Source organism: Colletes gigas, unplaced genomic scaffold (assembly GCF_013123115.1).
Source record: "Colletes gigas isolate AHSC1104 unplaced genomic scaffold, ASM1312311v1 Colletes_gigas_Sc00036, whole genome shotgun sequence".
Classification (NCBI taxonomy): domain Eukaryota; kingdom Metazoa; phylum Arthropoda; class Insecta; order Hymenoptera; family Colletidae; genus Colletes; species Colletes gigas.
This window is the reverse complement of record NW_025106665.1, coordinates 634,679-645,253: the sequence shown is the minus strand read 5'-3', so window position 1 is coordinate 645,253 and position 10,575 is coordinate 634,679. Positions and strand designations below refer to the sequence as shown.

The 10,575-nt window shown below is 40.2% G+C and overlaps 1 protein-coding gene across 3 annotated transcripts; it reads left to right on the top strand.

Moving 5' to 3' along the window:
* Positions 1–894: 894 nt before the first annotated feature.
* Positions 895–10,575, top strand: LOC122402476 (transmembrane reductase CYB561D2-like). 3 transcript variants are annotated; one of them, XM_043405296.1, is made up of 4 exons: positions 4,176–4,320; positions 4,385–4,451; positions 7,945–8,131; positions 9,307–10,575. In XM_043405296.1, exons 3-4 carry the CDS (start codon positions 7,970–7,972, stop codon positions 9,826–9,828), a joined length of 684 nt encoding a protein of 227 aa, XP_043261231.1. In that variant the 5' UTR covers positions 4,176–4,320; positions 4,385–4,451; positions 7,945–7,969; the 3' UTR covers positions 9,829–10,575. The 3 variants fall into 3 exon arrangements, with proteins under 3 accessions (XP_043261232.1, XP_043261231.1, XP_043261230.1); XM_043405297.1 differs by lacking the exons at positions 4,176–4,320; positions 4,385–4,451 and adding an exon at positions 895–1,217; XM_043405295.1 differs by lacking the exon at positions 4,385–4,451 and having other exon boundaries at positions 4,176–4,316.

Below are 10,575 nucleotides of genomic sequence, written 5' to 3'. Positions count from 1 at the left end.
AACTGTCCATGCATACTTCCGTCGCAGCAAATGGAGTGTGCCCAGGGATCGCTTGTTAGAATTACAACTAACGCATCGATCAATGAAAAAACATTGTCCATCGTGCAAGCCTCTGACTAATGGCATTGTCTCGCAGAGATAATTCATCTTCGATCGGTGAATAACACCGATGGAATTATTGAAACGATTGATCTTTGATTCTTCTTAGGATTCTTCACAGTCAACGAAATTGGGATAATATCGAAATAATTTAATAAAGTAAACATACTGATATGTTTTAATAATTTTTATTTAGCTTTCTTTATTACAACGTGTACCGTGAACTTATCGTTAAAAAGAAATTCTATGAGTGATCTATTTGTGGTGGGAATCCCTACATAATCCTACTTATTTATTGCCAATCATATTACTCGACGCAATTTCTTCGCACATTTTGCCTCGTGTCGCCAATCAGCTAGACTTTCAGATCAACGTATCGTGAAATGAAATAATTTTGCAAAATCTAATTTCAATTCACATTTAAATACACTCATCGACGCAATGAAATGTATTTAACAAATTCAACAATTGGGGACTACTTATAGGATATTTAGAAAAATTATTATTGACTGTATATAAGCTCTTAAACTATCGAATGTGTTACGAGTATCTTGTGAAATAAAAGATCTTATTAAATCGTGAGGCGACGCGATCCCCCGCGTCACTCTACGTCGACGCCTTGAATAAACGATGGTCAATGATGTTGTCAGAATACACAAAAGCCTATGATTGAAAAACCACCGTGTGTTTACGTAAATTTTATTCAGTTTTACACGGACGCGAACCGCGGTTAAATCGATCCGAACGGCGCGGTCAGTTTTTATCGTCGCGAACGAAAATAGACCATTTTTCAGCGGCGTTCAAATTGCAAAAATCTCGTTCGGGAACAATGAGAGACGAGCGGATACGCAAAGCAGCGAGCATCGTATCCGGTGGGAAATCAGACGTCTTTAGGAATTGCACGAGGAAGTGGTGCTTCCGTGTAAAACCGTTGAACGCCAAGGCCTTCGTTTCATCTTGCTCGTTCCGAATATCGTCCGAATATCGCTGGGGCCACCGAAAAAAGACCTTCGTTACGTGGGCGGGGAGTCGAAAAACACGAGCTCCGGCGACGGCCACGTGGTCTTGTAATCAGCAGTCTCTAACCCAGAAGTGCCGTCATAAAGCTCGACGTAGCGGTAATGCATAGCTTAAATCGGCTACCTCGAAACGGCTCCGCTGTTTATAGGGTGTCCCAAAGGTGCTCAAACGCGAGACTAGAAGATTGGACAAGTTTTCGCGACGATAAGGCTTAACGCCAGAAAAGTCTTCTCGCTCGTTTTCGTCTTTATCGCGAAACTATTGACGTTTTGCGACTCATATTTTTTACATTTGGTAAGATTCGAAGGGTATTTATTAGTGTGCGGCCCATCCTGTGTATCCAAGAAGTTTTCTGGAAGTAAGATCATAATAAAGGAAAATGAAGTTTCGTATCCGCGCGAGGAAAAGTATCGTTATCGGACGCGTTCTTCCTCCCCCGGTCGTGACGGAATGTTGATAAATCTGTCGCTGCAATTGCATAATATCAATTTGCATAACCGGTACGTGGCAGACGAGTGAAAATGCACGTATCTTGCGGGGCAGGAAGACAGAGTAAACACGAATCTTATTATCCGTTTCTCTGTATCGAGTCGATAAATCGGTGTCCATCAACTTAAATAAATAGAACCCGTTGAAATTGTTTGAGTTTTCGTACGTCTTCGTTAATATTACATTTCTCGTGGTGAAACGTGGATATCTGTTTGCGGGAAACCGAAGTGCTGTGGTACTTTCAACTATTCTAGTAGAAAATATCTTTGAAGATAGCTAGTACAATTAGCGCAACTAAATTGCAAATAACGGTTGGTATTGTACGACTAGCCTCGATGACTCTTCCAGTGCTCTGTACAGAGTGTTCCACTTTAATCTATTTCCCATTGTTTACATTGTTTATTCATTATACGTTGAGTGTTTTATCTGGGTCGTTGGCGCGTGTTATGAGTAAAGCATTTGTCAGTACTCGATGTTATCAAATAGGATTATAGATTTCTATCGCGTGATACCGATTTCAAGAAGTTTTGGCACTCGTGTGTAAGGAGAAGATAAAAGTAAAACATTTGAATATATTTGTGGGATATTATGTGACGTTAATAACCCACAAATCTTGAGAAGCCTGTTATAAACTTTGTCTCATTTTGTAGCCTCCTTATCCAATAAATTGGCGTTACATTGCAAAGAAAACAACTTGTAAATCTCTTGTATGGAACCTACTACCAGAAACAATAATACAGTAAAGACTCGATTATCGGAGAACCGATTATCCGAATATCGATTAACAGAATATTCCATTATTAGTGTACCGATTAACGAAGCATTCGATTATACGAACGAGGGTATCCAGCAACAGCGACAGATAAATGCACGTAATATTTTCATTTCGCGTTATCTCTCTATAAGTCAAGATCTTTTATCGTGCACGTATTTCGATTACCATTTATCATTAATAAGACAGATTCCATGAATGAAGTCTTCTTAGATCACAATGTCGATGAAACGACAACAAGGCGTCTTATCGTTGAAAACCGATCGTAAAACAGCAAATTAACAGTCGAATACAAAATTAACGATGTAATTAAAAATCGAAAGGAAATTCATATTTCAAAGCTTCGTATTAACTCTTCGATTTCAATATTTCAATAAATCGAGTTATTCGATTATCCGAATCTACTATATAGTTGACTATTTTATTAAACAAAATAAAATTAGAGACTCGTGGTTCCATCTGATAACGTGTGATAAAATATAAAAGAAACGTGCACGATTTCGTCGAGCTCTAGTGTCCGTTTCATCGTTTTCCTTTGTTTACGGGCCTGAAATTCGCCTCTAAATACCGTGCACGAGTTGGAAATAATCACGACGATACGTCGTTGCAACGACTTCTTCCCGTATGGAACGAATTAGAACTGAACGACCGAAACGAAGGAACGATAGGAAGAAAGTATCCTACAAGAAAGCTTGAAAAGAACCGGCGTCGAGCTTTGTTAGGAGCCACCGGCACGCGATATTGGATCACGACGTGGCGAACAATGAGGCCTCTGATTTACCACTGGTCTCGAACTAGATCTGTTCGAGTACTTATTGTTAGAGAAAGCTTCGAGCTTCGCCATGGCGCGAACACTCGAGCCGAACAAAGTAATCAAACACTCGAGCCGCTGCGAATAGCTCGAAATATTTATTATTTATTGTAAACTGGGTTGCTCGGATTGTTTACAACGTTGCCTAAAAGCAGTCCGACTATTTGTTATCTTAAACAGACATCGAAGTACCGGAAGAAGCGTCGATAGCAGCTTGCAAAGCTGTCCTGGCAGGAAATACGTATCGTACTAGGTCAGACACTTGAGCCGTCGCGAGGCCTGCCACACGCAAATATTACGCGCTGTCCGATTCCTACTTATGGATCCTCGATATTTATTTAGAGAACGTTAGAGCAGAGAATTATGTTGCAAATTTTTTGTGATCGAATCGATCGAGAAAAAGACCAGAGTCTCGAATCCGTGCCAAAAATAATATTGACTCAGCAGGCCTACGCCTTGTCAATCATGCTACGCTCTCAATTATGAACCGCAGCCGTACTTCGGAGGATAAACTGGCGTCCAAACTTTAACGTTAGACGTCTTGGAAACATAATTACGACGAGATGGCGTCAATTCGTCTTAATCGATGACGACAGCAACGGAGATGGAAGATCCATTGGTCGTTTCTGCATTAATATTTGACGATTTAAAGGGGGACTTTGAACTCGAGACTCGGTTATTTTATTCTCTCCATCGGTAATCGTATTTTTTTTTCACGGAAAATAGTTCTGGATAGAGAGTATTTAATTTGTGGTCCCGGTTGCTCGTCGATTTGAATATTAAGTGCACGAATGCGTCGAGCGCTCGACCGACTCTAGTTCCATGCACGCGAGCAACGTCCATTTTATACGGGCCGTAGGAGATCGCGGCGATTAGGCGCGCCAAGGCCGCGTTTACTCGACGATTTTCCTCCTCGTTTGTAAGGAGTATCGGCAACGCAGCGATAGATCGTCACGAGCACACTTCACCGCGTACTTCAGTCGAGCAACGGACGTCGTTCCGTGCTCTTTCTCTCGCGCGCGCGATATAAGAAAAAAAAAAAAATAACGCAGTTCCGTTTTTGGAAAATCGACGCGGCGCCTTTACCGCTACAACGCTCGATCACGCGATAATATAGCGTCCAAGGTGAGTTCCGTGACGGGTTTTCCCTACCAACGAGTCAATCCACTGTCTTTTCTTGATCCTCGATATTTGACAGAGACAGAAGTTCTTTCGCTGGAGACTTTTCCCCTATTTGCGTGGAATATTCTGCTTCTACAGGTATTTTTCCCAACGATTAAAATATGAGACATGAACGTGCAACTTTCAGTTTTCGAGAAGAAACTGCGTCGGACGAATGCACAGCGCGCGAAGTCTTGAAGTTCAAATCTCCCGTCGCCCACAAAATCATTTTGTCTACGTTCCATTTGAACATTTAATATTTATCGTGACCAGGTCTTGAGCTGCATTTTCTTACTCTTTGTGGGTTTTATTTTATTACATTTAAACTCCATTAAATAAGAAATTGTAATAGGATCGTTTTCATAAAATTGTTTTGGGGATAGTTGTGTCTCTGTACCGCGAATATCCAGCACGGCGTTTTAGTTTTCGATGCACAAGCACAACACGAGATTTCGCTCGGTACTGTGAAAGCGGAGCGTATCTGAAAGTATGCCGCATTGGGTCACGAATCGGATCGTCGCGGTGGGCGTGATTACACCGTAATAAATGTAATCACGCTGCGGTTGTAATTACCGGAATAACGAATCGAGTATTCGCTCGCGTCGGCTCTGGCTAACCGCCTCCCAATTCTCTCCAATTTAATCGCGGCAAATTTCGTTCACAGCCGTGCGAATTATTTGACGTTTCAATCTTTTCAACGGGATCGGACGCCAAATCAATTTACAACCTTACGGACTGCTTTGATTTCGAATCGTCGAAAGAAACTTGCACCATCCAAGTTCGGCTACCAACGAATATTAAATTCGTTGCTCTTTTTCGGTTGCGACGTCAGGAATTTTTTTAATTTCAAGCGTGTCCGATGCACCTCTCTGTTACGAGAAGATTTTTTTCAAATTTCGCCACGGTGGAATAATTAAATTCTGTACAAAAGTTGTCTCGCAAATATCAAATGCACCATCGATATCTATTCTATGCGTAGATAGCAATATTTTTCTATACCCGTTACTAAATATTTGTGTTAACGGAACAATTCAACTGTGTTACATGTCTGTAACAGGTTTCGAAAAAACGTTTATTAACTGTATTAAATATTAGATTTGCCACTGTTCCCGATTCTACGATCAAAAATTTTAAACATTCTCTGCAAGATATTATACAGGGTGGTCCACGCAATTGTTTCAAGTCATAACTCCGTTATTATTGCATTTACGAAAAAATGCCAAAGGAGAAAGATAAATGGTTCGAAGAGCACTACATCCGTAGGCCTTTAAAGTTTTGTTAGATGCAGCAGTGCATGTGCAATTAACAATTGCGTCATTTCTTCAAATAGAAATGCATATTTTTTTTACACAGATCGATTCTTCTGTTCGTTCTACGTATAAAATGATTAGGGTACCATGGCAAAAAAATTATTAGATCTCGAGATATTTTCAAAAAATGTCTTAATTGAAGAAGATACTTAAACACTTCGTGACTATGTTATAAATTAATTGCACATGCACTGCTGCGTCTAAAAAAAATTTAAAGATTTAAACATTTATCTTTCTCCTTTGGCAATAATAACCCTGTATTAATACAGCTCTGAATGTTTCTCAATGGACATCGAGTACAGGCGTCACTGAATGTTTAATTTCTCGTTTGCGTGTACAAGGAAATTTTTAAGCTTAAATAGGACGTGGGAAAACGAGGAAGTTGCATTCTGCTTTCCAATGGTCATCCTCGCCAGTGTCAGTCATCCGAAACCTTCCCGCGGTCGGTCGTTCGTTTATTCAATTTAAGGAAACAGTCGTTAAAATTTACAGTTGTTAACACTTGAACCTGCCGTTGTTTGCAAGAATTACTGGTATTACAGTATCTGGGACGGATAGAGAGACTTTTTTTTAGAGGAACGCGATAAACCCGTGCACCGGATAATACAAACGATCTTATAAAGCAATAAACGATAATATCGGGCTAATTAGTTGCAACATAAAAATAATTACTATCTATACACGTACTGGCGATAATGCAGTCGCCGATCGAATAATCAACGCTTTCGATAGCGCTTCAGAGGACACGATAAGCGTCTATTGATCGTGCGCGGGGTAATAAATTTTACTCGATTTTTTCCTCGATAATCTCTTCCTGAAAACTTCAAGAAGTATCTGTTTCCTCCGTTATTGCACCAACGACAAGGACGTTTTTCCATGATTCCAGGCGTAGAATTTTGCATTGTCAGATCGTTGTTAAAAGCAGCGTTTTTCTTTTAAAAAGCAACGATCATCGCAGATGTTTACTCGAAGTTCTAAAGATAGCGATCGGATGCTGGTAGGTTGCGTTATCGGCAAGACGAACGAGGAAAAATTATTTCAATTTCATGATGGAACTTTGAATGTTAGTATTTACAAGGCAAATGATTGTACGTGTCTTCGCGAGCATCCGGCTCGATGTAAAATCGTCTTGATTTTAAGAAGACATATGTTCTTTCGGTTACAATTCTTAACACATGGCCAAGATAAATATCAAAGTAGAAAGATATTAATTTAGAATATATTATACTAGTTCATTGTCGAAAGAGAGTAACGAAATTAAATGCGTCGAATCGATGCACGGTTTAATATAAGAATTTCTTTTTCGATCTGATTTCGTAGAGTTATTCTCAGACGCACGTCACAGCGGTAATTTTATTATGCCGTAATCGCTATTGATTCGGAATAAAATGGAAATTTCTTCCGTGACCCGACATTTATCAACTCCGTTTTACATAAACGTAAGGGCAATAATTTATCGGAATAAACTCCGAGAAAATCGGTTCGAAACAGCTTCGGAGACACTTCTCGCGATGCTCGATCGTTGAAATAGTTCGAACGAAACGTCAGCGAATTCGCGACAATAACGGGCTCTTCGATCGCGACGAGCGTCTACTTAATCAGCAGCCCCATTTATTAAGTTCGGGCTTGTGCAATTGCAAAAGACGACGTTCTAGAAGCTCGTCCAAGTGGATGCTGAAAGAAACGGGGAATCGTGCCGCGTAATTAGCAATGAATCACACGTCGCGCATTTAAACGACCGTAGGAGCAGTTGCGTCAAAAGAATTCGCTGCAACTCTCTTGTTAATCGAAGAATGGGAGCCTCCACGCCTCCTTGCATCGCGGTCTCTTTCCAGAAATTCGCTCCTACACTTTTAAATGAAATTTCTAAATTCGAGCCGACACGCACGTTGCGAGAGCAAAAGGAAACGGTTATGCAAAGCCTTTCTTCGCGCGGAATAATGATCACCCACCGATAGGCCGCGAAAAGAAAGAATTTAAACACCAACAATTTTACTTTAAAAGAGAACTTACCTTTTTGTAAAATTCACAAGCAGGTCGAGCAAAACAATGATTTTTATTGTGTATACTCAGGTGTACAGATTTATAAAACAGCCTGATTTATTTCACCTGTTTTAATATTATTAATTCCCCGCGTGATTATTATTTCCAAGTATTATGAGCGTCGATAGTCAAGTAAAGAATCAAACGATTGTTTTGATTAATATCTGACCGATAGAATTTTATAATTCGCTCCTAGAGCGTGCGATAAGCGTTAAAATGCGAATTATTTCTCGTTCCAGTCGCGTAAGTAGAATCGACTGGAAGATGTCTGACCCGCCAGCAGGTAAAGGGCCACCGAGCGCCGTGACGTTGGTGTTTTCAACCCTGACTCACGTTCTTCTACTGGCGCCAGTAATCTACATCCTGACGCTGGCGTTTGGACGCTACAGCTTCTTCTCCTGGCATCCCATCTGCATGAGTCTCGGAGTAAGCAGTTAACTAGATAACGCCAATTTACCGATTAAAATTTGTAACGAGAGTACAAGCGCCGGGAATCCAGATCCACGTTCGTGACTTTTCCACGTTCTTCGGCGACCAGTGTCTTTTCACGCGCAGAAAATTCGACACGACAATTTACGAGGCAATAAATCGCCGGTACTTTTACAATTGCTCGTGCAAACATGTTTCGTAACGCGTGGATGCCTTTGAGGGGCGCTTTAAAGTTACGTAAACTCAAATTTTCCTATTTGAAATCGAGTTAATTTAAGTCAGAAGGGTATCTTAAATCTAAATAATTTTTATATATGTTTAAAAAAAAAAAAAATAGAATATTTAATGAAGAGAAGAGAATTGAAGTCATACTCTACATGAAACTGCATACTTCCACGAATTAAGACATAGTATCTCCAGACGTGATTCACGAGGTTCCATTCAAGTCTTCCGTGTCTACGGTCAATTTTCTCACAGTAATCATGCTTGAGTTGAAAGTATCCCAACCTTGTAATACAACGGTGATTAATTTACCTCGAGACATGTGCACCATCATTCGGTATGAAAAACAAAGCGTAGACATATTTCTTGACTTATCAACAACGCATGTGAAACTGTGCTTATCCCTTCTTTCAAAAAATTTGTTCGCTGTACAATTATTTACAAGTATATATTTCGTAGAGGCTTTTCTTGACCTTACCTTTACCTGAGATCCTCCAAAAATGGGGAATATTATAAGGACACGATGTCTAGTAAACTGCAACTGTTCTTCAACGTTAGACCTTGATCTGTTATTTATATCTGGGTATAGCTAAATTGATATAACTAAAAAATTCATAACACAATCAAAGACCCAATATCTAAATCTCAATTCACTTAGAACCACCTGTGTATAGTAAACTACAACTATTCTTCAACATTAAAATAATGTGTCATTGGCCTGGGTATAGCTAAATTAATATAACTGAAAAATTCATGAAGCAACCAAAGGACCAGCTGACCACTTGAACCAATTCTTTGATGACAGAGGATATCATAAAACACAATATCTTGTGAACAACAACAATTCGTCGCCCTGGATAAATGAATACAATCACCACGTTCGTAAAGGGACCAAAATCGAATCTGAATTCTTTTTAAAAATTGAACCAATCCAATGTTCTTTGCCTTAGGTGGGTCTTCTGATAACGGAGGCGGTGTTCAGCGTTTCCGGGGAGGCGTACATAGGTCACAAGATCTCCAGAGTGAACAGGGTGACGATGCACTGGATCTTGCACACGGTAGGGTTGGCCCTAGTGCTGATCGGTTTGATCATCATCGTGGTGAACAAGATCAACAACAATGGATACCATTTCGCCTCGCCTCACTCGATACTAGGTTTGGTCAGCATCATCATGGCGTTCCTGACCGCCGGTTTCGGCATCGTCACGAACAACCCTAAGTGGCTTTATCCGAGGTTCAGGCCGGTCCTCCTGAAAATCATGCACGCGTTCGCTGGCATTGCTGTCACGATACTTTTGTTGGCCAGCGTGATCACCGGAACCTACACCAGATGGTGGCCAGGCACCCACACAGGAAGAGACCTGGTATTCGCGTCGTTGTTCATCGCTGGCTTCTTCATTCTCCTGAAGCCAGTCTTGGGCGCGATTTCCAGAAGCAAGGTCGTTTTCGGCCCACCGCCCACCACCACGTAACTTCGATAATGTGCGCGCTCCACGACCGCGGCACTGATAAACTTTGGCGAGAAAACGCTATCCATGAATTTCGTTTCCATCGCGAAATCGTTTTCGTAAGAAACGTTTCGAGTTTTGTATCAATTGTACGTGTCCAATCGTTGTACAGTAGTCTCTCGTTTAATGACCAGAAATCAGGCCCGTCGAGAAAAAGATTTTCTTCTCGCGGTTCGACCATTATATTTGAGTTTTTGCACTTTGAATATTTATGCGGAAATTAGTGCGTGTTGTGTATTTTTTTGAACCGTCTGTATTAGCAATTCCGATTAGTAAAATGAAATGAAAAGGTAGGTTTCGATTATTTAAACAGCGTTTGTAATTATATGGAAGATAAGATTAATTAAGTCAAACGAATTGCGGGAATTATTTATATTGTCTAATTGGATTATTCTGCAAACCACAGGATGAATAAGATATATTGTATGTAATTTGAAACGCAGTTAATATCTTTATTACGTTATCGACGATGATCGATAGTATTTAAAAAAGAGCCTTACAAGCAATGATTAATTACTTCGATCGAATAGTAACTCATTACCGTCGTAAATGTAACCGCGAATAAGGTACTTCCTCGACTTCGTTTATGAGTCATGAGACATGCATTATTTATCTTGCTATTAGACTTGTTTTATGCGTTTGTGACGTATGAGAATTATATGAAGCATACGCTAAGCACGCTTAATTAAAAACTCGTAAACGAACGATAAA

Excerpts from the sequence above, each read along its gene's own strand:
- LOC122402476 (XM_043405297.1), top strand. The coding sequence starts at position 7,970 with ATGTCTGACCCGCCAGCAGGTAAAGGGCCACCGAGCGCCGTGACGTTG. Across the intron at positions 8,132-9,306 it reads CCATCTGCATGAGTCTCGGA|GTGGGTCTTCTGATAACGGA; the intron begins GTAAGCAGTTAA and ends TCTTTGCCTTAG.